General features: G+C 43.4%; 1 protein-coding gene and 1 long non-coding RNA gene across 6 annotated transcripts in view; one reads left to right on the top strand and one right to left on the bottom strand.

Moving 5' to 3' along the window:
- Positions 1 to 324: 324 nt before the first annotated feature.
- On the bottom strand, positions 325 to 24,053 carry NIPA2 (NIPA magnesium transporter 2). Of its 4 annotated transcripts, none has more exons than XM_083501733.1 (7): positions 13,058 to 13,130; positions 11,920 to 11,987; positions 7,160 to 7,390; positions 4,658 to 4,714; positions 3,456 to 3,546; positions 2,050 to 2,210; positions 325 to 1,264 (listed from the first exon to the last, which is right to left on the bottom strand). In XM_083501733.1, exons 2-7 carry the CDS (start codon positions 11,963 to 11,965, stop codon positions 630 to 632), a joined length of 1,221 nt encoding a protein of 406 aa, XP_083357859.1. In that variant the 5' UTR covers positions 11,966 to 11,987; positions 13,058 to 13,130; the 3' UTR covers positions 325 to 629. The 4 variants fall into 4 exon arrangements, with proteins under 4 accessions (XP_083357859.1, XP_083357858.1, XP_083357860.1 ...); XM_083501732.1 differs by having other exon boundaries at positions 12,821 to 13,116; XM_083501734.1 differs by lacking the exons at positions 11,920 to 11,987; positions 13,058 to 13,130 and adding an exon at positions 23,764 to 24,053.
- The window catches only part of LOC310706262, a 13,853-nt gene continuing 9,231 nt past the window's right edge, over positions 23,187 to 27,808 (top strand). For both annotated transcript variants that reach the window (XR_014525780.1, XR_014525781.1), the window contains exon 1: positions 23,187 to 23,497. This is a non-coding gene — a long non-coding RNA (uncharacterized lncRNA). The remainder of the gene's footprint in view (positions 23,498 to 27,808) is intronic.

Genomic DNA, 27,808 nt, shown 5'->3' with positions numbered 1-27,808 from the left:
CTAAACTGGGCCTATAATCTGTTAACACAAATGAGTGGGTGTAGATGGTATCTAATGCGTCACATAAAAAGAACCTCTTTATAGTAACAGCATTTTTCTGCTTTTAATCTATGTAGATAGTACTCTGCTGCATTGCAGCTCAAGGTTTTTTCCAGCTGGGAGAAGGGAAACTTGACGCAAGGTTCAGTGGGTTTCACCTAATTCCATTCTCTCAATGTATGAGTAAATTAACAGTTGTTCCTTACACTGAAACACAAGGCTACCTAACTAATTTAGGAAAGCAGCACAAAAAGATGGCCAGGTATGTGTCAATTCACCCCTCACTCATGCAGAAATAAAGCATTTTATTTGTTAAAATTGTCATTAGTGCAATAAGTCCTAAACAAAAAAATTAGTATTTTACATGTTCACAGGTAATTTAGCAAAACATGTTTTTGAAGTCCTTTAGTATTATTATTTTTTTTAAATGAAAAGTAAGGCAAATAAAAACCCACCACTGTTCTTGGTCCAAGCTAGTCAAACCTAAAAACAAACGATTGTCTATACATACGGTTTAAATACATTTGTTTCTGACAAGCACTTAAAAATGACATTCCACAACAAAACACAGTTACAGAATTGCTCTCTTCTTAAGATGCTCCCAGGTTTCCGTTTCTCCTAGAGGCCATTCCCTCTGTGGACTGCAGATCACCTACACGGCTTCCACTTTCTTCGTCGTTAAAGCGTTCGTATGTGTTTGGCAAAGAGCCGTTTATTCCTCTGTCATCTTTACGTAAAGACACGGGCAAGTTTGCTAGGGTGAAGTTGACATCCTTAAAGGCATGCAATAGAAATATCCCCACTATTATAGTGAGAAAGCCGCTAAGAGTGCCAATAACGTCGTCAGCTGCCATGTGTTGCCACTCTTTGAAGAGGATAGCGGAGCAAGTTAAAACAGATGTTGTGAAGAATACATAATAGATTGGTGTCACGAGGGAAGTGTTGAATATATCCAGGGCTCGATTTAAATAGTTGATCTGCGTGCTGACGCAGACAATAAGACTTAGCAGCAGAATCCAGGATAAAGGATGCGTCAGCACGGGCTTCCCAGCAAAAAGTTCCTTTATAGCGATGCCCAAGCCTTTTACACAGGAAACTGACAGAGCTCCAATGACTGAGCATATTGTTATGTACACAAGAATGTTGGTTTGTCCATGCCGTGGTCCCACCACAAAGATCATTATTAAGGACACAATGACAACAAATGTGGCAAAGACCACAAAACCTGCAACATAAAGAGAAATCACATCAGCCAAAATTCGTGTTTTATTACTCTGTATGAATTAGGGGGGGGGGAGTCTGCTGCTCAGTAAAGGGGGGGGGGTACTTCCTAATTTTGCAGTATTAATGCCAGAGAATGAAATTCTAACATGTGATTTTAGGAGGCAGAACTGTTTTTAAATTGCTGGATTTATATTTGAAGTTTTTTTTTTTTAGCAACGTGTTTTTAATGTTAATTTCTCATTGGTATTTGATGAGTATTTTAGATTGCCTTTTGTAAACCAGTTAGGTCTTTAGTTCAAGCAAACAGTACTGAACTACTGTTAAAAAAATTGCAGCTAGCTGTGGCAGGGGAAGCACAAAGCACATGGCTATACTGTATTGTTAAACGCAAACTTCTCTCAAAAGCTTCTATGGTTCTTTTGAACAGTTGGGGGTGCATACCTAAATCTAGGTTTTCAGACACCTTGTTCAAAGTCACACAATACAGTCGTACCCTGGAACTCAGACGTTTTGGCTCCTTCACATCGCAAACCCAGAAGTGATTGTTCCAGTTTGCAAACATTATTTTGGAACCCGACATCCGGCAGGGCTTCCACGGCTTCTGATTGGCTGCAGGAGCTTCCTGCAGCCAATCAGAAGCCACAATTTGGTTTTCAAATGCTTTGGAAGTCGAATGGACTTCCAGAACGGATTCCGTTCGACTTCCAAGATGCGACTGTATTCCTATGAACTCTGCATTTCTCTACGGCTCCTTGCTTTACCAAACAGAGTGCAGGGCTCTCTCACCTGGATCACCCAGCTTGTGGGATATTTCATTCAAAGTTTCCACTGCCTCTTCTTGGGGTGCATGAATTACCATCACGGTTGTACCCAGTACACTTAACAAACACCCAACTTTTCCATGCAGATTGAGCTTTTCATTTAAAAAGTACGATGAGAGAATGGCACTGAAACAAAAAAATATATAAATCCATGTTGTAAATTTGAATTGCTCCATTATTATTATTTTTAATACCAAAAACCACCTTGGGGATTCTGACAAGGTTAAAGAGCAAGATACACACACAGTCTTTGCAATCTGTTTTTCGACAGCTAATATGTTTGAATTTTTAATGTTTTAAAGCTACAATGATACAGTTTAGCTCCAAAATGAGAAACACAGCAACTGGTTACAGTCAATACAAAATACCGAACAGTGTCTAACAGGACCTTGATTTAAGTTGATATGATTAAAACAACTCAATCAATATAGTTTATTAAATTTCTATCCAAAAACCACCCATAAATTGTATACAATTTATTCATGGGGTGGCAGTGCGATGATTGCGGCTGCAAATGAGACCAAATAATTCAAAACAATGAAAAACACCAAACTGATAAAAGGGCAAATCTAATGTTAAACTGAAAGTATTGCACACTGGGCAAATAATCCTAACCATAGACATACAGATGGATTCTTTATTAGCTTCAATTACTCTGGGATGTGATCTTATTCAGAAAACAAGTGACTGTTTTAGGCTGCAATCATATGCATGCTTACCTGGGTGTAGGCCTCATTGAATAAAGTTGGGCAACTTTTTGAGTAAGCATGCAAACAGATTTTGCTGCCTCCATTAATAGGGCATTAAACGCAAGTCAAGACTAAAGATAAAATAAAAACACAGCATAAAAAATGGTAAAGGCTGGTGATAAATGAATTATATAAGCCAGCCTGTAAGGGTTTCAAACCAACGAATATGTTTAAAATAAAAAAAATTCCTTCCAGTAGCACCTTAGAGACCAACTAAGTTTGTTATTGGTATGAGCTTTCATGCGCATGTACACTTCTTCAGATAGGTATCTGAAGAAGTGTGCATGCACACAAAAGCTCATACCAATAGCAAACTTAGTTGGTCTCTAAGGTGCTACTGGAAAGAATTTTTGTTGTTGTTGTTTCGACTACGGCAGACCAACACGGCTACCCACCTGTATCTAGGAGTATGTTTAAAGTCAGAGCGTGTGGCAATCAAAAAGATAATGGAGATTTTAAAAAATCTTAAGTATATAAAATTAAGGCAACTGGGGTGGGGGAGTTCAGGAGAAATTGGAATAAGAGGCTAACAGATTTCAACAAGTTTTTGTGTACTCACACATAAGTATGCACTTACTAGCAAATGCAACCACACTGCCTCTGAAAATGCCATATTCCTTACCTTACAAGAACACTTAGAGCTCCTAAGGGAGTCACCAACGTAGCCGGTGCAAATGCATAGGCAGCAAAGTTCGCAACTTCGCCAGTTCCCACTACAAATTAAAATACAAAAGGGGACAAGTTTCAGATAAGCTTTCGAAAACTCAAGCTGACCACCCACCCCTGCAGATGGAAACCAAAATGCATAAAAAGCAGCTTTTATCAACAAGGAAATCCCTAAACAGGAAAATTCAAAGCCAACTTCTTTAACACAAGAATGCCTTTCAGTTTGGGGTCACCTTTCCAGATCTCATTACAACGCTCCACTACTTAGGGTAAAAAAATCTATGGTTTACAATACGAGGGGCATTTTCTCAATTCCCCCTTGTGGAGTCGGAAAGTGATCTGGATTATACTGAATTGGAAGCTAGCAGAAATTGGAACTGATCGTTCTCCCCAGTGTTGAAATGAAATCTAAATGCTCAGCAGCACAAATGAATGGGCGTTTGTGTCACAACATACTGTTTCCTGCCTCCAAAGCCACATCTTCCCATTTCCTCTCCAAAATTCAGCCCCCTTCTGTCCTAGGGCCCTGTGTTACTTCCCCACCCGGTCTTCAAATTCTTTCACAATACCTGCACTACTTTTCTATGTTCCTTTACTGACATTCCATGCTTAAGATTATTCTCTTCTTCCTTTTGGGGGTTCAGAGATATTGCCACATGCCACCATTGAGCCCTTGCCAGGTGTTGCTGACCTGTTCCTCACCTGGTGTGCTGCCAGAGCCCCCATGTAACACGACCGTTGGTTGCTGCCACCGCCGCCAATCACTCACCTTACTCCCTCCTCCCTGCAGCCATGTTTTATCTGATGGCAGGGGATTATTATGGGAGCCCAGCCAGCACTCAAAAGGTGCACACTGCTAAGTATCAGACATTGCATCTTGGGGGTGGGGAGGAGATCTGCAGCTGCCTCCTGGGGAACTGCTGCAGGTTGTCTGATCCCATAAGGAGAGACCTCTCTCCCAGTGCCACCAGGTAAGCCACATCTACAGCAAAGAGGAAGTGAGAGTGACTGGCCCTGAAGTGTCAAACTTCTCAACGTCACACGAGGTCAGTGATGGACCCTTCTGAGCCCCCAGACAGTGCCAACTTTCAATGCAGTCTTGTCTGGATTCACAGATAACCAAAGAGGGCTAAAAAAAAGTATGTTAGCTTAACTTACTTGACAAGAGTCCAGCCCACCAGAGCCACTCTTTAAGGTACGCATGGCCACCTTGTCCTAGTTTTTTAAGAAAAGGGGGGGAAAGTTACTGTGATAATACACAATAGATGCTGCTATTATATTTTAAGTTTTTAATGGTCCAGAATTTTTTTTAAAAAATACGATACTAGTCAATAAAAGCTTTTTATTACGATGACTGAAATACTTTTTAAAAATAGTTCTGGAATAATGTTGCTTTGCCCAATCCATGGTGCTGGAAAACTCTTGGGTCCAATATTTGGATATTACTGTTGCTACCATCTTTTACTCGATTTACAAGGCAGCCCTCAGGATGCTAGAAAAAGTTTTGCGATATTTCAGATTACATGCATGCAGCTCAAGAATGTCTGCCTTCCAAGCAGAACACTCCTACAGTGAAATGAAGGAGCTTCTGTGCAATAAAGCCCTGACTCTTCTGTGAGTGAAAATACGGTACACAAAGCTAGGGTTACCTGACATAGTTTCAGATCAGATATATTTGCATTATGCATGGACATATGTTCCCAGAATCAGAGAATTGTAGAGTTGGAAGGGACCCTGAGGATCATCTAGCCCAAGCCACTGCAACACAGGAAATTAATAAAATAGGGGTAATTTCCTTAGCATTGGCTTTGTGCAACTTTATATTCCTTGGGTTTTTTTATATTCCAGAAGATTGTTTTTAAAATGCAAATCTGTGTATCGGCCCAGAGAAAAAAGAACTGAATATACAAGTTCATTACTATGCTTTAATTATATAAATATTTTCAAAGTTACTTCCCTAAAAAAAAAGGGTGCCTCATTTCAACATTGCAATGCTGAAGTCTATCGTAAGCCCAAATAATTTTTGGACGGGCAGAACTAGCTGCTTCGTCCTTTGGATAAAAGCCAGGTCTCTCCAAGGTCAGAAAATAAAACCAACCTTATCTACTCAACAACGTCGATTTCCACTTTTATTTTAATCCTATTTTTCAACTGGCAAAAGTGAAAAATATTCAGAAAACATTAGGTATGCAGTTTGCATAGAAGCCCCTTCTCATTTAATGAACTTTGGGCCACCATTTTCCTTGACCCTGAAACCTCATAAACCATTGTTGCATCCCCACCTCTCAAGGAATTTAAGGAGCCATACGTTTTTCAAAGATTTGTTACGTTTTGTTTGACAAAACAAAACTATAGAACTATAAAATTCCACAGAGATCTCAGAGCAGTACAAGTCTGTGTGTTTCAGGCAGGAGCTTTTGCTGCCACGTAAGCAGAGTAGGTACCAATTTGCATCATGAAAAGCTCAACCATCCTGCCAAAATGTACGCATGCTAGCATTGATAGCATGCAAATTGTTTTAAATATGCATGTTTCAAAATAGTTAAAGTCTTTAAAAACAGCTGAAGTTAACCCAATTTATTAACTCTGTAACGTGAAAATACAGTGATTCAGCGTACTCAGATAGGAAGACCGTTTAGTCGGAGGGATTACAGTGGTACCTCGGCTTACATACGCTTCAGGTTACAGACTCCGCTAACCCAGAAATAGTATCTCGGGTTAAGAACTTTGCTTCAGAATGAGAACAGAAATCATGTTCCAGAGGCGTGGCAGCAGCAGGAGGCCCCATTAGCTAAAGTGTTGCTTCAGGTTAAGAACAGTTTCAGGTTAAGAACGGACCTCCGGAACAAATTAAGTACTTAACCCGAGGTACCACTGTATTACACTACAAAATTCATGAGACGCTTTTAAACACCAAGCAGAAAAAGTTTTGCCTCAAGGAAACCCCAAATCTATACCATAAAATATTTGCATAAATAAGAACAAAATACATGTGTGTTTTCAGACACCCTGAGTTTGAGGTATCCTTGTGAGGAGGGGGTTTCGGTTTTTAGAATTACGTCAAAATATAGGGGTTGGGCATAGACATGCTATGGTTAGTGAAACGCGACTGGAGAACCAAGGGGGTGGTGTTACTTCACTCCTTGAACACTGTAAATAGTGCTGAAGAGTTATATCCCAGCTTGTCTACCACATGCTTCCATTGTGTACACTATAAGGAGTAACATTTCAGTCCATATGTATGGTCTAGCTGAGAATCCTGCATAGCAGGGGGGTTGGACTAGATGACTCTTGGGGTCCCTTACAACTCTAGAATTCTATGGTTCATACTGACCCAATCACAGCTCTTGGATTTACGCAACTGCCACATGGTTCTCAGCGGTGGAGAAACAATCTCCTTTCTTGCATCATGTCAAGCTGCCCCCATTTTTCACATTTTCAACTCTTTTAAAACCAAAAGGGCACAAACTGGCTCTTTTTAATTAAATAAAAAATGTAGTGGGGATTCTCAGAATTCTGTCCCATATGCTAAATTCTGCATACAATTATAGAAAACTTCATATGAAAGATTTTGTATATGCTTCAAGTTACAGCCAAGATCTGGGCTCAAAGTTCCTGTTTTCCCTTAAACATTTCTCCCCCGTTCAAGCAAACTTTTACCTGCTCTCATGGAGCCCTTCCTAGCCAATCGAAGGAGACCTTTCTTCTTCAGGATGAAACTCCCACCAATGAAAAGGCTGGAGCTCATTGCCAATACCAGACCAATGTAAAAATCATATCTTCCGCTACCCTCAATCATTTCGTCAGTTGCTGAAGCATTCCAGACCGTCACATTGATCAAGGAGCACAGCTGTTGCTGGTACTGGAGGCAAGGCGATGCCAAATTGAAACCTAAAAAAAAAATCAAAAAATCATTACAAGAAGGGTCAGCAAGAGAGACAGTTCTTTTGTGCCCACCCCAAGTTTCTGAATTTGCTTCAGTGGAAGGGGACAGCCATACACACATCCCTCTGGGACATCCAACTGTCCTCCAACTCTCCTGAGGGCAAACGGTCTTCATACGAACATGTGCTCTGAATAACTGCTGGGTCTTCAATGCACCTGTCTACTTCATAAGAAAGAAAGAAAATGCACGCCACCAGGAAGGGGCAGCTCCACTTCTTTGAAACTAAAATGCAGGTACAGGGTACAGTGGTGCCTCGCAAGAAGATAATAATCTGTTCCGTGAGTCTCTTCGTCTAGCGGTTTTTTCGCAACCCTATTAGCGGCTTAGCGCTATTAGCGGTTTAGCGAATTAGCGGCTATTAAAGGCTTAGCGGCTAAAAGGCTATTAGCGGCTTAGAAAAAGGGGGGGAGCGGGAAAAAATCGGAACACTCGCAAGACGTTTTCGTCTTGCGAAGCAAGCCCATAGGGAAAATCGTCTAGCGAAGCAGCTCAAAAACGGAAAACCCTTTCGCCTAGCGGGTTTTCCGTCTTGCGAGGCATTCGTCTTGCGGGGCACCACTGTACACGGGATAAACTTAGAAGCATTACAAGGATGACAGTGAAAAAAGCAACAGACCTTAAGGGGGAAAAGCTGTAAAACTAAGGAGCAATCATAGGCACATTTTCCTGTGAGTAGGTACCACTGAACACAGAAACTTACTTCTGGTTAAACATGCATAGGATCACACTGCATATTTACAATGACATAGATCGGCATATCCAAAATTAACCATTCCGTACAAGAAAACAAAATCCTTAAATTGAATCTTTTACTATACTTGCAGTATAGCAGGAATGGGGAACCTCTGACACACCACGGAGTCCCAGTTTGGCCCGTAAAGCCATTTCTCTCAAAACCATTCCCATCAGCTGATATCACTGGTGACTTCAGCTGACGGGCAGGTCAGGGTTTAATAATAATAAATTGTGATTATAATCCTGCAATGGCTGTGTGCTGCTGGTGCATAGCAAGGGAAGAGGAAGCAAATCAGCCACCTTGTACACATTAGATGTACAGGAATAAGAATAAGAATAAGAATAATTTATTTTTTATACCCCGCCCACCTGGCTGGGTTTCCCCAGCCACTCTGGGCAGCTTCCAACAAAACACTAAAATACAATAAACATTAAAAGCTTCCCTAAACAGGGCTGCCTTCAGATGTCTTCTAAAAGTTTGGTAGTTATTTTTCTCTTTGACATCTGATGGGAGGGAATTCCACAGGGTGGGTGCCACTATCGAGAAGGCCCTCTGCTTGGTTCCCTGTAACTTGGCTTCTTGTAGCGAGGGAACCGCTAGAAGGCCCTTGGCGCTGGACCTCAGTGTCCGGGCAGAACGAGGTACATATAGACTATGAAAATAAAGCTACAAAAAGGAAGTAGGCAGTAAAATGACAGTACATGCAGCAGTAGGCCTAGCTCTATGTGAAAGTAAAGAAATCTTTTCCCCTTTTGAATGTCCTTTGATACTGGACTCAGCCAAAAGGAAAACTTTTCTGTAACACAAATGATCAAACTCCTTGTCAGAAGCCACAATCCCACCTTGTTATGCAAAAGATGTAATGCACAATGTGAGATATGGAGAAACAGAAGTCATTTATTTCCAGCTTGGGGGGAAAATATATCAGACAAGTAGGTACATGAAACAGGGAACAGGCAGCTGCTGCCTTTTTTTCAAATTAGTGGAGAAAATAACTTGTTTGGGGAAAATTGAAAGAACCTTACAAGAAAGAGACAGTCTCTTGCCTGACAAACACATTTGGTTGTTACAAAAGAGTCTGATTTCCAGCAGGAGAAGTCAACTGGTTTAGTCTCTGAAATTCACAGTGTCACTGATAGAGCTATCTGAAGCTGAACCTCAGTATGCAACAGCTTTTCCGTTGGCTATGGCACAGCAAGTATCATTCAGAGAGAGAGAGAGCGCTAATAACACTGAGTTAAACTATGCAATACCTTATACACCTCATTAGCAGCTCCACATCACAGATCCCTAGTTTAGGGTCACTAACTTACTTATCTGGTCAAACATTTGGGGCATATGTTTACCAGATTCAAGGTTCCATTTCTGCTCAATGATCTTACTACAGTGGTGCCTCGCAAGACGAAAATAATTCGTTCCGCGAGTCTTTTCGTCTTGCGATGTTTTTCGTCTTGCGAAGCACGGTCCGTCGCAACTGCGCCTCTTCAAGCGGCTTTAAGAAAAAAGTGCAAGACGTTTTCGTCTTGCGAAGCAAGCCCATAGGGAAATTCGTCTAGCGAAGCAACGCAAAACCGAAAAACCCTTTCGTCTAGCGTGTTTTTCGTCTTGCGAAGCAACGCAAAACCGAAAAACCCTTTCGTCTAGCATCTTTTTCGTCTTGCGAGGCTTTCGTCTTGCGGGGCACCACTGTATATTCTCCTGGGGACAGGATATATTAGGTACCTCCCATCTTCATTTTATCACAAAAATATTATGTTCAGTGCCCTAACATGATACGATGCACACAGTTCAGGTTGGTGAGCTTGAACGACGACACTTTCCAAACATAGGTTTGCGGGTCTGTGTTCTCCAGGTGACACACCCCATGAATGTCTGGCGCAGAACCCCAGCCACGCAACTTACAGCATTCATTTATTTATTTAGTAAAATTCAAACACTGCATGATTGCAAAAACAAACAAACCTCAAAGAGGTTAACGAAAAATAAACCAAGAAAAAATCACAGCCACACTTTAAAATACACAAAATGTCAAACATACAATGTTACAGTGACTGTAACATCATTTTTATGCGATGTGAAAGCTATAATAGTAGATTTCCTGCTTTTTTTTAATTTCAGGTTCCCTTCTGGGTTTTGTATTAAATATGTAGGGCCTACAATCGTTTTCTCTACAACATATGCAACCTATACATATTCAATTATTCAATCATACTCTTTATTCAATTATGACATTTCCCGATGTACAACTTCTAAATTGGCAGTGACTCCATAACTACAAATCCTGCCTAGGCAATCCTGAGGATTAAATTTTGCAACACCCTGGAAGATTTACACTTAGAATTATTTGTATGCTGTGAATAATTGCACTAATACACTGGTAAGCTTTCCTTCAAAGTACAAGATTAAACAATCTTGCAGCTTCAAACAAATTAATTCTGGAACCTCATTTACAAATGCCAGGCGTGGCAAGAATCAACTCCAAAGAGTAGGACATGTATAGTCCCAAAACATCTGGAGGGCCGAGTTTGGGAGTGCCTGCTTCAGCCACATGACTTAAAGATAAATAATAATGAAGGTGAACAAGATTTCACCTTCACCACATCTGACACAGGAAGAAAATCTCTGACTGAAAGAAACATGCACTGTGTTGTATTAATCAGCTGTACTGTTCAGAAACATTTATCTTATTATAACTTTGTTGTTGTTGTTTAGTCGTGTCCGACTCTTCGTGACCCATGGACCAGAGCACGCCAGGCACTCCTGTCTTCCACTGCCTCCCGCAGCTTGGTCAAACTCATGCTGGTAGCTTCGAGAACACTATCCAACCATCTCGTCCTCTGTCATCTCCTTCTCCTTGTGCCCTCAGTCTTTCCCAACATCAGGGTCTTTTCCAGGGAGTCTTCTCTTCTCATGAGGTGGCCAATGTATTGGAGCCTCAGCTTCACGATCTGTACTTCCAGTGAGCACTCAGGGCTGATTTCCTTCAGAATGGAGAGGTTTGGTCTTCTTGCAGTCCATGGGACTCTCAAGAGTCTCCTTATTATAACTACCTTCCTTTTAAACTTTAGTGGATAACCTCTTTGAAGAAAACAACTTCTCTTTTTGAGTTTCTGTTTTAAGACACCAGGGCTTTTCTTCGCCTATACTTGCATAACTCTTAGTTCTGTAAGAAGTGCACTTATTCCATATACCGAGATTAAACCGTTGTTACAAATGGCCCCAAATGCCAGTATTTATTCTTCAGCTAAATACAGACGTCTCAAAACAACTGTGTTATTTTGTATTGAAAAGAATTCGCTCCCCGAGCCCTGGCATTCTATACCTAATTGTGTCTGCAAAAGTCCAACTGAATTTAATGGGGTTTATTCCCAGGTAAGTAGGGTTAGGATTTCAGCCTACGTATTCCAAATTAAAAAGAAAACTTGTGACTTCTTTCCTCATTTTCTGTCCCATGAAGGACAAGGTTTTGTTCAGGCTAGCAACTGTGCCTTATTCTTTCAAAAGAAAGTAAAATTCACTTCCTAAAGATAGAACAACCATTACTTATTTTGAAATGCCATTGTTCAAGTCTTCCCACATCACTTTTAAAACACACCCAAGCTTTCAGGTTCAGTCTTGCACATATAGAGCCCTCCAAAAACAGGTTGCAGTTCTACATTACACAAATGTTATCTTAACTGCAAGAGATACATTTTGTGCTTCCACCTATCCAGGTTTCTTTACAAAATACACCCTTACCTTTGTGACATTTTACAGACATTTCTTTAAGCCATTTGTCTTCCATTTCACTAAGCAAATAGGCTACACTGAAAAAGAAAGAATGTCAATCTGCACTGTGCCAGACAGTAACTTTGTATTGCGCTCCCCTAATTTGTTTACAGATTGTGGGGATCTGTGCAGGGGGTTGTTTTTCTTTTAAAGCTCTTTACAGAAAGTGTGTTTCCCTCCTCTACAGTGGGGTTCAAAGACTAATAGGTATTAGTTATTTTCAGGGGGTTCTCCTACAGTCAAATATCCTGAACTATGTTTGCTGTTTAATTTCAGCACAAAAAGGCCAGTTCAGCTCTGTGACATCAAACCAAAGTTTAAAATTACCTGCAGTAGCCACAACAAGCCTTAACCAACCCACTGCTCTTTCACATGCAAGATGAGATTGAAAAGCTTCCATCTTCAATGCAAAATGAACCAGAATTCCCTGTTATATCTGAACCCTGCATGTAGTTTAAAAACTCCAGTTACACTGGTACCTCGGGTTACAAACACTTCGGGTTACAGACTCCACTAACCCAGAAGTAGTACCTCGGGTTAAGAACTTTACCTAAGGATGAGAACAGAAATTGAGTGGGAGGCCCCATTAGCTAAAGTGATACCTCAGGTTAAGAACGGTTTCAGGTTAAGAACGGACCTCCGGAACGAATTAAGTTCGTAACCAGAGGTACCACTGTATTGAGCAAACTAGGATCATAAAACCATGGTTTGATACTCTTCTGATGTAACTAGAATCTGAGCTAACCAGAGACCCCCAAGTTCAGAAGCACTATTAAATGAGACTTTTGTTGAGGCATTACAATTTATATTTGTAAGAAGTTTCAAGAGAGATATCTAGGAATAACTGAATTCAGCAAGCAACAACACTAACCATACATTTCTAGCCCAAATCGGTATTGTTTTGTGTTAAACACCTGCATTCTAGCAGATCACATAAACAGATTTTTAAAACAGCCTGGTTTTTTTACCATAAAATAAGATCTCTAAATATCACCGCTTTCAAGCAAAAACTAGAAAGTATTTCCCCCCGCAAACCAGGCTTCCAAAATTATCTTCGCCTGTTGAATTTATATCCTTATCCGCCGCAGCATTCACTGTGAATTCCTACATTATTCATGCTGATCTGAATTTGTAAATGTTCCCAATACAAAAGCAAGTAACCAACTTTACTGCGAAAAATTCCTATGAAGGTAATGTTAAGAATTCTAGACCTCTAAATGTTCTCACTGAGCATGCATCATAAAAGAGAGAATGTTAGCATGCTAACAGTAATCTAGTGTACTTTGCATGCCTGGTTCATCTCACTTCTCCTAAAGATGTCTGCATTATTCTGGACAAGCACAAAGCGATACACAGACAGCCACCTGGGGGTAGGGATTTGAGGAATCCTCCTGATTAATGCTTACGTGTCCCAGGAACACCCAGATTATCTATTCTGTATCACAAGATAGCAGCTCCCCAATTCTGCTGTTGCCTCTGGCCCCAGTTTCTGCCTTCCAAACTCTCCCCATTCCTTTGCTTAACCTGTAGGGCACGGGTGTCAGACTCAAGGCCCGCGGGCCAAATCCGGCCCGGCAGACCTCCTCATGCGGCCCGTGTAGCCGCTGCCGGCTGCCAGCGCTTTTTTTTTATTCTCGCTTTTTTTTTTTAAGGAGAAAGCTTGTGTGTATTCATTGAGGGAAAGACCGGGGTGGGGGCGGCAGCACCGCACATTCAGAGAAAAGGAGGACGGCCTATTTGGCTGCTGCAGTGCCGCCTCTTCGCTTTAGCGTGCAGAAGGCGAAGCTCACGGGAGTCCGGCTCACGCCTGCTTAGCGGCTCGCTCTGCAGAGCTTTCTCCGAAAAGCAGTTGTTGCGGAGAAAAAGCGCTCTGGTTTCTAAAGAAGTCTCGTTCCTCCCAAGGCACGTGTTCACTTTTTGCAGAGAGGCAGTTGCAAGGCGAGGAAAGCTCCTGGTAATCATAAAAATCCCATAAGGGTAATTAAATTGGGATGGGGAAACTACTGTCGCAGGGTCTATTGTTCAAGAAGTGGCAGTTTAAACTATTTGCAGGCTACCGATCCACATCAGCCGCTAACGCAATGTAAGGAGTTTGTGGATTGGTCTGAACGTGACCATTTGTGCTCTGCAAGCAACCCCTTGCTGGGGAGAGGCTGTTTAGCGTGGGAAAGACTCTTGCCTTAACCCTTGCAGAGCCGTTGCTAGTCAGCCGTACTCAACCCTGGGAAAGACTCTTGCCTTAACCCTTGCAGAGCCGCTGCTAGTCAGTGCCTGGCAGTGCCAGGCTAGATGGACCAATGGTCCGAATCGAATTGTTACAATACTGATGAGACAAACACACCAGTCGATGGCAAACCTTTATTCTGAATGTGGCGGTGATTTGGAATCACTACCCTGCTCCAGTTTCACCTTGTCAGTCACTAATGTGGATTAAAATGCCACCCACACACGCGAAAGCACGTATTGGAAATCAGACTTTGGTAGTTACAGCACGTTAACCAGTCTTGAGTAAGGTACCAGTACTTACTGCCTGGAATAAAATTGGCGTGATGCATGTGGGTACTGGGAAGACAAAAGCAAAATACTGCTAGATACAGGACTCACGGGATAAATAATAATAATAATAATAATAATAATAATAATAATAATAATAATAATTTATTTATACCCCGCCCATCTGGCTGGGCTTCCCCAGCCACTCTGGGCGGCTTCCAAAAGAATATTAAAATACATCAAACATTAAAAGCTTCCCTAAACAGGGCTGCCTTCAGATGTCTTCTAAAAGCCTGGTAGTTGTTCTTCTCTTTGACATCTGGTGAGAGGGTGTTCCACAGGGAAGGCGCCACCACCGAGAAGGCCCTCTGCCTGGTTCCCTGTAGCTTTGCTTCTCGCAGTGAGGGAACCACCAGAAGGCCCTCAGTGCTGGACCTCAGTGTCCAGGTAGAACGATGGGGGTGGAGACGCTCCTTCAGATATACTGGACCAGGGCCGTTTAGGGCTTTAAATGTCAGCACCAACACTTTGAATTGTGCTCAGAAACCATCTAGTCAGAAAAGTTAAAAAAAAGTTAATGCCTTGTGTTTGCCATATGTGTAATAAACAGTGTTTGGCAATATTTGGATGTTTAAAAAAAATTACTGTCTGTTACCAAAAATCATTTTTCAGTAAATTGTACAATAATTGTACATTTGAATATCTACTTGCCATTATTCTGACTATGTTTCTGCTTTCAGAGCTAGTTATTACTTACATTATTACAAAAAACAGTAATAATTGAATGCAGTGACAATAATTTATGATAATAAAGAGTGGACACATAGTCCTACAGATACAACCGGCCCTTTGAGGGTGACCAAACTGCTGATGCGGCCCCCGATGAATTTGAGTTTGACACCCCTGCTGTAGGGAGACAGTGAGGCTGCAACAAAATATATCCTGTTGAAAGCTGGGGCTGCTTCATGATAGGAAAGGACTGGAACAACATTTTCAGTCACTATGAAGTACAACAGGGTGAGGAGCTGGATCTGTTTGGCAGGCCCAGGTCCTTATCTCCCTAAGCCACGGGTGTCAGACTCAAGGCCCGCGGGCCAAATCCGGCCCGGCAGACCTCCTCATGCGGCCCGTGTAGCCGCTGCCGGCTGCCAGCGCTTTTTTTTTATTCTCGCTTTTTTTTTTTAAGGAGAAAGCTTGTGTGTATTCATTGAGGGAAAGACCGGGGCGGGGGCGGCAGCACCGCACATTCAGAGAAAAGGAGGACGGCCTATTTGGCTGCTGCAGTGCCGCCTCTTCGCTTTAGCGTGCAGAAGGCGAAGCTCACGGGAGTCCGGCTCACGCCTGCTTAGCGGCTCGCTCTGCAGAGCTTTCTCCGAAAAGCAGTTGTTGCGGAGAAAAAGCGCTCTGGTTTCTAAAGAAGTCTCGTTCCTCCCAAGGCACGTGTTCACTTTTTGCAGAGAGGCAGTTGCAAGGCGAGGAAAGCTCCTGGTAATCATAAAAATCCCATAAGGGTAATTAAATTGGGATGGGGAAACTACTGTCGCAGGGTCTATTGTTCAAGAAGTGGCAGTTTAAACTATTTGCAGGCTACCGATCCACATCAGCCGCTAACGCAATGTAAGGAGTTTGTGGATTGGTCTGAACGTGACCATTTGTGCTCTGCAAGCAACCCCTTGCTGGGGAGAGGCTGTTTAGCGCGGGAAAGACTCTTGCCTTAACCCTTGCAGAGCCGTTGCTAGTCAGCCGTACTCAACCCTGGGAAAGACTCTTGCCTTAACCCTTGCAGAGCCGCTGCTAGTCAGTGCCTGGCAGTGCCAGGCTAGATGGACCAATGGTCCGAATCGAATTGTTACAATACTGATGAGACAAACACACCAGTCGATGGCAAACCTTTATTCTGAATGTGGCGGTGATTTGGAATCACTACCCTGCTCCAGTTTCACCTTGTCAGTCACTAATGTGGATTAAAATGCCACCCACACACGCGAAAGCACGTATTGGAAATCAGACTTTGGTAGTTACAGCACGTTAACCAGTCTTGAGTAAGGTACCAGTACTTACTGCCTGGAATAAAATTGGCGTGATGCATGTGGGTACTGGGAAGACAAAAGCAAAATACTGCTAGATACAGGACTCACGGGATAAATAATAATAATAATAATAATAATAATAATAATAATAATAATAATAATAATAATTTATTTATACCCCGCCCATCTGGCTGGGCTTCCCCAGCCACTCTGGGCGGCTTCCAAAAGAATATTAAAATACATCAAACATTAAAAGCTTCCCTAAACAGGGCTGCCTTCAGATGTCTTCTAAAAGCCTGGTAGTTGTTCTTCTCTTTGACATCTGGTGAGAGGGTGTTCCACAGGGAAGGCGCCACCACCGAGAAGGCCCTCTGCCTGGTTCCCTGTAGCTTTGCTTCTCGCAGTGAGGGAACCACCAGAAGGCCCTCAGTGCTGGACCTCAGTGTCCAGGTAGAACGATGGGGGTGGAGACGCTCCTTCAGATATACTGGACCAGGGCCGTTTAGGGCTTTAAATGTCAGCACCAACACTTTGAATTGTGCTCAGAAACCATCTAGTCAGAAAAGTTAAAAAAAAGTTAATGCCTTGTGTTTGCCATATGTGTAATAAACAGTGTTTGGCAATATTTGGATGTTTAAAAAAAATTACTGTCTGTTACCAAAAATCATTTTTCAGTAAATTGTACAATAATTGTACATTTGAATATCTACTTGCCATTATTCTGACTATGTTTCTGCTTTCAGAGCTAGTTATTACTTACATTATTACAAAAAACAGTAATAATTGAATGCAGTGACAATAATTTATGATAATAAAGAGTGGACACATAGTCCTACAGATACAACCGGCCCTTTGAGGGTGACCAAACTGCTGATGCGGCCCCCGATGAATTTGAGTTTGACACCCCTGCTGTAGGGAGACAGTGAGGCTGCAACAAAATATATCCTGTTGAAAGCTGGGGCTGCTTCATGATAGGAAAGGACTGGAACAACATTTTCAGTCACTATGAAGTACAACAGGGTGAGGAGCTGGATCTGTTTGGCAGGCCCAGGTCCTTATCTCCCTAAGCCACGGGTGTCAGACTCAAGGCCCGCGGGCCAAATCCGGCCCGGCAGACCTCCTCATGCGGCCCGTGTAGCCGCTGCCGGCTGCCAGCGCTTTTTTTTTATTCTCGCTTTTTTTTTTTAAGGAGAAAGCTTGTGTGTATTCATTGAGGGAAAGACCGGGGCGGGGGCGGCAGCACCGCACATTCAGAGAAAAGGAGGACGGCCTATTTGGCTGCTGCAGTGCCGCCTCTTCGCTTTAGCGTGCAGAAGGCGAAGCTCACGGGAGTCCGGCTCACGCCTGCTTAGCGGCTCGCTCTGCAGAGCTTTCTCCGAAAAGCAGTTGTTGCGGAGAAAAAGCGCTCTGGTTTCTAAAGAAGTCTCGTTCCTCCCAAGGCACGTGTTCACTTTTTGCAGAGAGGCAGTTGCAAGGCGAGGAAAGCTCCTGGTAATCATAAAAATCCCATAAGGGTAATTAAATTGGGATGGGGAAACTACTGTCGCAGGGTCTATTGTTCAAGAAGTGGCAGTTTAAACTATTTGCAGGCTACCGATCCACATCAGCCGCTAACGCAATGTAAGGAGTTTGTGGATTGGTCTGAACGTGACCATTTGTGCTCTGCAAGCAACCCCTTGCTGGGGAGAGGCTGTTTAGCGCGGGAAAGACTCTTGCCTTAACCCTTGCAGAGCCGTTGCTAGTCAGCCGTACTCAACCCTGGGAAAGACTCTTGCCTTAACCCTTGCAGAGCCGCTGCTAGTCAGTGCCTGGCAGTGCCAGGCTAGATGGACCAATGGTCCGAATCGAATTGTTACAATACTGATGAGACAAACACACCAGTCGATGGCAAACCTTTATTCTGAATGTGGCGGTGATTTGGAATCACTACCCTGCTCCAGTTTCACCTTGTCAGTCACTAATGTGGATTAAAATGCCACCCACACACGCGAAAGCACGTATTGGAAATCAGACTTTGGTAGTTACAGCACGTTAACCAGTCTTGAGTAAGGTACCAGTACTTACTGCCTGGAATAAAATTGGCGTGATGCATGTGGGTACTGGGAAGACAAAAGCAAAATACTGCTAGATACAGGACTCACGGGATAAATAATAATAATAATAATAATAATAATAATAATAATAATAATAATAATAATTTATTTATACCCCGCCCATCTGGCTGGGCTTCCCCAGCCACTCTGGGCGGCTTCCAAAAGAATATTAAAATACATCAAACATTAAAAGCTTCCCTAAACAGGGCTGCCTTCAGATGTCTTCTAAAAGCCTGGTAGTTGTTCTTCTCTTTGACATCTGGTGAGAGGGTGTTCCACAGGGAAGGCGCCACCACCGAGAAGGCCCTCTGCCTGGTTCCCTGTAGCTTTGCTTCTCGCAGTGAGGGAACCACCAGAAGGCCCTCAGTGCTGGACCTCAGTGTCCAGGTAGAACGATGGGGGTGGAGACGCTCCTTCAGATATACTGGACCAGGGCCGTTTAGGGCTTTAAATGTCAGCACCAACACTTTGAATTGTGCTCAGAAACCATCTAGTCAGAAAAGTTAAAAAAAAGTTAATGCCTTGTGTTTGCCATATGTGTAATAAACAGTGTTTGGCAATATTTGGATGTTTAAAAAAAATTACTGTCTGTTACCAAAAATCATTTTTCAGTAAATTGTACAATAATTGTACATTTGAATATCTACTTGCCATTATTCTGACTATGTTTCTGCTTTCAGAGCTAGTTATTACTTACATTATTACAAAAAACAGTAATAATTGAATGCAGTGACAATAATTTATGATAATAAAGAGTGGACACATAGTCCTACAGATACAACCGGCCCTTTGAGGGTGACCAAACTGCTGATGCGGCCCCCGATGAATTTGAGTTTGACACCCCTGCCCTAAGCCCTGCAAGTCAAGTTTGACACGTGGGCAGAGTTACCCACCTGCTATTCCCTTGACATCATGGCGGCATCAGGTGACTCATTTCTGCCTGTGCAGTTTGAAATCAAACCATGTGGGCAAAGGCACAGCGCCTTTGCCAACGCCACTTTTACCTGCCACACACCTGACATTATATAAAATATCAGACATAGGGTAATGAGTGGTGCTTGGCCAAAATGGCCTGGCAGGCCTAATCGGGGCCATGGGCAAAGGTTCCCCCACCTTGGAAGTAGAATGTTATATACCATGTTTCTCATTTTTGATTCTCCTAAACCACGGGTGAGAAGGCAATGCTTCTCCCGATGTCGCTGGACTACAACTGCAAATCATCACTGACTATTGGCCATTCTTGGCTTGAGCTGATGGCAGTTGGTGTCTGGCAGCACCTGAAGGGTTGTTAACAACAACAACAACAACAATTTAGTATTTATATCCCACTCATCCGGCTGGGTTTCCCCAGCGACTCTGGGCAGCTCCCAACAGAATTAATGATAATAAAAAAGTGATAACACAACAGATATTAAAAACTTCCCTAAAGAAGGCTGCCTTCAGATGTCTTCTAAAAGTCAGATAGTTGTTTATTTCCTTGACTTCTAATGGGAGGGCGTTCCACAGGGCAGGCGCCACTACCAAGAAGACCCTCTGCCTGGTTCCCTGTAACCTCACTTCTCGCAGTGAGGGAACCGCCAGAAGGCCCTCGGAGCTGGACCTCAGTGTCTGGGCTGAACGATGGGGGTGGAGACACCCCTACAGGTATACCGGGCCGAGGCTGTTTAGGGGTTATCTTTGCTTTAAGCAAATACTGGTCCTTCCAATTCTACAATTGATTCTAAGCTATCAAACTATCGCCTACTGAAGAAAAATACAGTGCATTTGTTTTCTAGAGAACCTTACTAGACTTAAGGAATGATTTACAACCTGTAAAACTCAGAAGTTCCTATGATGCTAGCCTACCTACTCTAAAATGGCAAAGAAAAAAATGGGTAACTGAATCATACAAATCGCGTGGCAAATATATCCTTAACTCTGATACTTTGAACTCCCTTATCAGTAGCACTTCCCTTGAAAGTTTTTCACTGCTCTATAATAAATCACTCTGCTCCATTTTCAACAAATTATGGAAGAAATAGTTCTGAAAGCTAAGGAAACAAAGGTGTTCCACATGTATATGGTTGAGAACAAACTTTTAATTGGGACCAATCAAAATATCACAATATTGTGGCAATATTTTGAGTTCTCTAGAAGTCTTCCAACAAACAATATATTACACAAAGAATGGGGGCTGGAGAAGAAATAACCAAAACAAATTAGAGTAGATATTGTAGGCTCGGTTCCAAGATGGGGACCACAGACTGAGCACCAGCCCCTCTCAGGTGCTGATGTTAACAGATGACAGCTTTAAGATTCTGGCTGTTGCAGCTGCTGAGAAATTAAAGTTATGCTTCCTGCTGGCTAAGTAGTTTTACAACAACAAACATAAAAGTAATAATGTTAATTATAGTTTAAATGCTTTCAATCCTACATACTCAGATGCAGCCACAAACTTTCAGGTGCTGGGCAAAATTAAAACTCATTGGAAGTGTCAGCAATCCAATTCCCAACACAAGACCAATTTTCACTACTTCTACATATAGTGCTAGCTTAGCGTATTTATAAAGCCACTATAGTTCAGCTGCATACATTTTTACTGTATCTTAACAAAGCAACTTCTGTCTGGACATGTTACAAGATTATAGAAAGCCCTTCATGACTATGTCACATGACACTCTTGTACAAGGCGTATCACAAAGGGAACCCAGGACCATTACAGCTTTGAGAATCTGCACAATAAAGTGCTACTAGCCTCTAGTATCTCATACAACACCATGAGGGCAGAATATTGCTTTAGGTCAAAAGTGTTTAACGTGCTGAGCTAGCAGGACTGATCAGTAATTTACATACAGAGGACAATCTCTAATATATAGTTTTTCTCTAGGTGGTGGGGCCTTTGAAAGCACCATGGGCCTGGAAGATCTCAGGTGGCCAGAATAATTGCCATGAAACAGACTGAACATTATTCTCAGTTCCTCACATCCACACTGCAGCTCACTTTTTGATGTCAATTGGAGCTTTCTTCAATGTCAGCCTCATTCAGTATTCTATAGTAGTCCACCCTTAAGGTTGCAAAACTATTAATATGTACGATCACTTTGCTTGAACAAAACTGATGTTTTAAATTACGTTTTTGTGGATCTTGACCTGATTTTATCCTTATATGCTACACTCTGCCTTCCATTTTTAAAAATGAAAATTCAGATTAAATATGTGCAAATAAAAAAAATTATTATTAGTTAAAGTACTTTATGCTGCTTTTCTGGGCAAATGCCCATCCAAAACATCTTACAAGCAAAATAAATATCAAAGTAGTATGTAATTTTAAAAAGCCACAAGTCAACACTTAATAATAATATTCTTTCTGTTATATTATTATGGAGTCAAACCATCATGAGATGAAGCATTAAGGGGTAGAACCTCTACATATGTAACATATAAAAGATACTTGCTATATTTTGTTCTAGGAGCAAAGATGAGACCAAGAAACCCCACAGAACCCTGTTCAGCGCCTGGAGATTGAGTACCAATCCCCCAAAACAGGTTTATATCAAGTGCATTAGGATTATCCACCAGACTTGCTTTACCTCATCCACTTGGCAAAAACGTCAGTACTAGAACAACCACACCTAGGTATTTAATCTCAGAAATGCAAACTAGGTGTCTTGAGCTGATTGGTAATACCCAAACTCCAGATCTTTTCCAGCAAGTGCTTTGTAGCAACAGCAGAAACCCCACAAATCAATTCCTGTGGTTCTCAACTCACCTCCCAATTACCACATTCTGGAGAGGGTCTGACAGAACCAATTCAAACCAGATATAAGCAGACTTCTACTTTGTTTGGGGTTTTGTTTTTTGTTTTTTTACTAAGTCCCCAAACTCTACCAATTCAACCTAGCAGCAAAGCACAGACCCTACAAGTTAAAGAGTCCAGGGTTAAGCATGTAATCAATAAAACATAAAGCAGGAAGGAAATAGTTTGTGCCTTTTCACTGAAAGACAGAGTAGAACTATAACAAATAACAGCAACTGTAAAAGCAGCAGCTCAGCTACTAGCAATAAGCAACACACAAGGCAGAAAAATAATATTAAAAGTTCTCTAATGGCCAGTAAAGGCTTACAGAAATAGCAAAGTCTTCACCAGCTAGCAGAAGGAGATAGCTAGGCAGGCTTCAGAGGGCAATGAATTCACCCCTATGGACAACACAGTGGAGAAGACCCTGCAACTCACTCTTGAATTTTGCTTTGGCAAAGGATGGCGTAGCACCTTCATTCTTGAGCAGTGTAAGGTAAGGCACTGGTCTTCAACTGGTGATCCTGGACCCACTACTGGGTCACCATACACCCAAAAGCAGGTTACAATGCCGCCGCCACATTGGGAAAATAAATAGAGGCAAGTCTCAAAGTCTGTTTGAGCTAAAGGTGGGTCTTAGGGCTAAAAAGGCTGAAGACTAATGCCCTAAAAGGATATTAGACCCACAATATTGACATACAATCACTCAAACTATGAGAAGAAATCCATCCCATGGCTCACTCCTTAAGCACCACAACTTACTAGAACAGCAGACCAGGAAGCAACCTAGAAATTAACCAACATGCCTTTAATGATCGTAATGAAATGAGGTAAGAGAGATATGAAGCTACAGGCTTCCAAGAAAGGATGGCTATAGTTCCTGGAGCTCCTTCGCCCACGTCATCCTGCCTCAGCCGCGCTCTTAAAAATAAATCAGATTGCTAAATCACAACCGCCTCAGCCTGCTCTCGAGAAGTGCGTATTTAAGTGGAAGTCGCTCCCCTGGGTGACGCGCCACTCACTTTTATTTTTACTCAAGAGTAAACCCGTTGACATGAGTGGCCATGCCTAACCCGGCTCCATTCATTCCAGCAGGCCTGCTCTCTGCGTAAAAGTTAAGTTGACATCACATCCCACCGAAGCGCAACAACTCCCGGGTAAGTGCGCACCATGCAATGGTCACAACAATATTGTGGCAAGGAGAGAGTGTGTGAGTGTCGTGCAATCGCTGGCTCTGTGCAAGCGCCACACAAATCTTCTTGCAACGACCATCCCCTCCGCTTTGCACGCTCCGCGCGACGCCGGGCAACTAAAGCAAAGCGCCGCTTGGCGAGGGGCAGGAGGCCGGCCGGAGTCGCGCGGGGTCCGGCTCCGCTTCTTTGCGGGGAGACGGAGAGAAGCCGGAGGCCCAAAGCCCGGTTACCTGCAACGGCGGCGCCTCTTTCTTCCTCATATCCCGCCCGCCCGGAGAGGGGCCGCGGCCGGCGCAGCGGCGTCGGAGAGGAGGAGAAGCAGCAGCGGCAGCAGCGGAGGAGGAAGAGGCGTCGGAGGAGGAGGCCGAGGGGAAGCCAAGCGCCCTTGCCAAGCGCGCGCCGTCGCCATGGGGAAAGCCCCGCTCAGGTGCTGGGCTGCTCCGCGCCGTCGCCCGCCCTCCGCGCAAACCCACGCGAGAAACTCCGCCGGCGCCCTCGCTCCCCTCCCTTGGCACGCCAGGCGGAAAGGGAGGAGCCACGAGCCGGGCGGAAGCTGCCTCACCGAGGGGATATGTTTTTGGGGTGGGGAGGGATGTCACGTGAGAGTTTCCCCATTCCTCCTTGCGGGGAGGTGTGTGTGGGAAATGGGGTAAGGGAGACACCAAAGCTTGTAGTGCAAATCTGCTCAGGAGTCGTGGGAAGTGCGCGCGAATTTTGGAGCAGGCAGTGGCGTAGCGTGGGGGGTGCAGGGGGGGGCCGGCCGCACCCGGGCGCAACACCTGGGGGTTAGGGTTAGGGGGCGCAAATCCACGGGTTAGGGGGGCAAATTACTTGCCATGCCCCGGGTGCTGACAACCCACGCTACGCCACTGGGAGCAGGGGCCTTGTTTGTTTATTACATTTCTGTTGCATCTGTTTATATTGCATTCATTTTCCAACAAGGGAGTTTCAAGGTGGCGTGCACAGTTTTCCCCGGCCCACTACTCCCGTTTTATCTTCACAGCTGTGGCCAGCTGAGCAGCAGTGACTGGCCCAAGGTCAAACCCAGGTGTGCTTCTTGGTGGAGTGGGGATTAGAACCCTGATCTCCCAGTCTGACCACTTACACCCCACTGGCTGTACTTGATATAGGGTCCGGCTGCCGCTGTGTAGCAAATGGGCGGCTTTGCAGTCGCTTTGTCCTTGATTTCATGTACAGGTGTGCCCTTGGCCACTAAAGAAAGGTAAAGGTACCCCTGACCATTAGGTCCAGTCGTGGCTGACTCTGGGGTTGTGGCGCTCATCTCATTTTATTGGCTGAGGGAGCCGGCGTACAGCCGGGTCATGTGGCCAGCATGACTATGCCGCTTCTGGCGAACCAGAGCAGCGCACGGAAATGCCGTTTACCTTCCCATCGAAGCGGTACCTATTTATCTACTTGTACTTTGACATGCTAGGTTGGCAGGAGCAGGGACCAAGCAACGGGAGCTCACCCCATTGCAGAGATTCGAACCGCCAACCTTCTGATCAGCAATCCCTAGGCTCTGGTTTAACCCACAGCTCCACCCGCTAAATACCTGATGGCTAATGTGTGCGTGTTTCCAGTGGAATTCCCATCTACAGAAAACATACCAAAACGGGTTAGAGTACCTGTAGATGACCCTGGAGTCTCCTTCCAACCCTACAATTCTGTGGTTATCATGGACCCATAAAACAGGGAAGAACTACTGCTTGCTATTTGCCCTTCTCACTGTGAGTTGTTTATTCTGTCTCCTGGGGCTACTGCTTTTTGTCTGGCCAGCATCTAATTGCTTAAGGGTAGAGTTCATTTGAGAAATATGAGCCCGCAGTTTAAACACCTGATACAAAGTAAGATAGTGGAAAAAGTTGGCCTGGAGGGTTTCAGACCTCATTAAAGAGGTTTAGTCAGTGGATGTAAACTGTAGATCCTATCTTGGGTGAAAAGGAAAACTAGGAGAAGAGCACAACATGGGCACGTGTATGTAAGCCCGGTTGCCCCTCAGCAATTGCTTGTGGGGAGACCTGTGGGGCCTAAGGGTTCAAAACTATGGTAGGATGCCAGGGCCCCAAAATGGCACACGGGGAGAAATGAGACAAACTTAATAAAATGGGGCCCAACTCTATATAGGAGAGTAAGCAAGAGATTCAATTAAATATACAATTTTAAAAACATTGAACGAGGAGGAGAGTCCCAACGATTTAGGTATATTAGTCTGGCTACTTCTAGGCTGCAATGCAACGGTAGACCCTCAACCTCTGTCCTTCCCTGGCTGTGAGCTGCTGCTGAAGAAACACTGAGAGGTGGTCCAGTGGTGCTCTCACTTCTCTTGCCTTCACTGAATGGTTCTGAAAAAGACAGTTCTTTTCCTAGTTTCTTTGTGGTTTCTTCCCCTGAAAGCTGTCTGTGGGCAAATGCCGTGTCCCTCAGCCTGAAAGCGAGATGAGCACTGCAACCCCATAGTCACCTTTGACTGGACTTAACCGTCCAGGAGTCCTTTAACTTTTTTTGTTTTTTAAACCTTACTTCATGGGGTTGCACATCCATATGTATGCACACACACACCTCTATTTTTCCAGCTTGTTCTGCCCAGTTATGAGTTCACTGTTCCTAACAAAGATGTTTGCTTTAAAAAGCAAAATAATAGGGGCAGCATCGAGAGGAAACTGCAGATTTAAGAATGCAACATAAGCCATGGAATTTGGTCTCGCTAGACACAGTGATGGCCACCATCTCGTATGGCTTTTAAAAAAGGAGATGACCAATACATGTACAACAAAGCTTTCAATGACTATTAGCCATAATGGCTACAGACCCTCCAAGTGTACCAGTTTTCCAGGGATGTCCCTGATTTAGAAAAGCCATCCCGGTTTCTGATTTGATCCTGGAATGTCCCACTTTTCCTTAAGTTGTCCTTATTTTCATTGGAGAAATGTTGGAGGGTATGTCCCAAGCCGTCTGATGGCAATCCTGTATAGGGAAGGGTTTTTAAAAAATGTTTTATGTTTTTATTATATTTTTATATATGTTGGAGGCTGCCCAGAGTGGCTGGGGCAATCCAGTAAGGTGTGTGGGGTATAAATAGTAAAGTTATCATTATGGAATGGGACGTCCCTATTTTCATCAGAGAAAGGTTGGAGGGTATGTGGCTATGCTCTGCCTCTGCACACAAGAGGCAACAATGCTTCTTAATGCCAGGGCTCTTCTGAAGTATTGCCTTTTAAAGGCAAGTCCCACCTGGGTTTCCTTTTAGTTTAATATATCTGAAAAGAAACATACAGTACTACAAAACTCTAAAGGTCAGATTCACAACCAGTCTGGGTAGTGCAATGGGCTTTTGCCTCTTTTCCGTCATGCCCCCAAGTGGTTCTAGGGGGTCAGAAGAACCCCTAGAACAGTGAATGGGGGCCATGGGAAAGATAAAGGGGGGATAGTTCTGTATGGCAAGTAGAAATCATAATAGTGCGACATCTAATTCCTAAGTTTCTTTTACCTTAAAAGATTTATGATGACTTGTCCAGTCCCTTATTCAAGATCACTATGACAACCTAAATAGGCATAATGGGATATCTCCATGGTACAGTGGTACCTCGGGTTAAGAACTTAATTCGTTCCAGAGGTCCGTTCTTAACCTGAGGAACCATTTTAGCTAATGGGGCCTCCTGCTGCCACCGCCCTGCCAGAGCATGATATCTGTTCTCATCCTGAAGCAAAGTTCTTAATCCAAGGTACTATTTCTGGGTTAGACTGGGTTAGTCTGTAACCTGAAGCTTATGTAACCCGAGGTACCACGGTATATTCATGCACTAGTGTAATGAATGTGTTGGTACATTTTAATTATTTCAAATTAAAAGTTATTGTTATCTGTGTCTCTTGTTTATCACTCTCTCCACTGCTACATCTGCTGCTTAGGAGCTGATAACTTTCTCAAACTGCTTGCTTACTCCAGCCAGCATCTAAATCATGAATAATTCAGCCTGCCTTTCGCACACCAGGTGCCTCTGCATGTAACCTGAAGTGCTCTCTCCCACTGCATAATTCAGAGGTGGCTTCCTTACCTTACTTGTCATCCAGCTTCAAAAACTGCTGTTGCCATTTCACAGTGAGTTCTGGTTCTAAAAACGGGCGGAAGCTCATTAACAAGCCCAGTTCATGTCTTCAAAAGTTCAGACGTGCATATTCAGAGTTTTTCTGCTATGGCATTGCAACCACTGCACCATGCCCCATTTAAACACCCATATTATTAATCCTCTCCTACAGGGCCACAAAAAGAAACAA

Source organism: Podarcis liolepis (assembly GCF_965112155.1).
Source record: "Podarcis liolepis genome assembly, chromosome: 4".
In the NCBI taxonomy this organism is placed as follows: domain Eukaryota; kingdom Metazoa; phylum Chordata; class Lepidosauria; order Squamata; family Lacertidae; genus Podarcis; species Podarcis liolepis.
The sequence above is the reverse complement of the archived record's forward strand: the minus strand, read 5'-3'. Positions and strand labels throughout refer to the sequence as shown.

Excerpts from the sequence above, each read along its gene's own strand:
- NIPA2 (XM_083501733.1), bottom strand. The coding sequence starts at position 11,965 with ATGGAAGACAAATGGCTTAAAGAAATGTCTGTAAAATGTCACAAAG. Across the intron at positions 7,391-11,919 it reads GTCTGTAAAATGTCACAAAG|GTTTCAATTTGGCATCGCCT; the intron begins GTAAGGGTGTAT and ends TTTTTTTTTTAG. Across the intron at positions 4,715-7,159 it reads GAAGGGCTCCATGAGAGCAG|GACAAGGTGGCCATGCGTAC; the intron begins GTAAAAGTTTGC and ends TTAAAAAACTAG.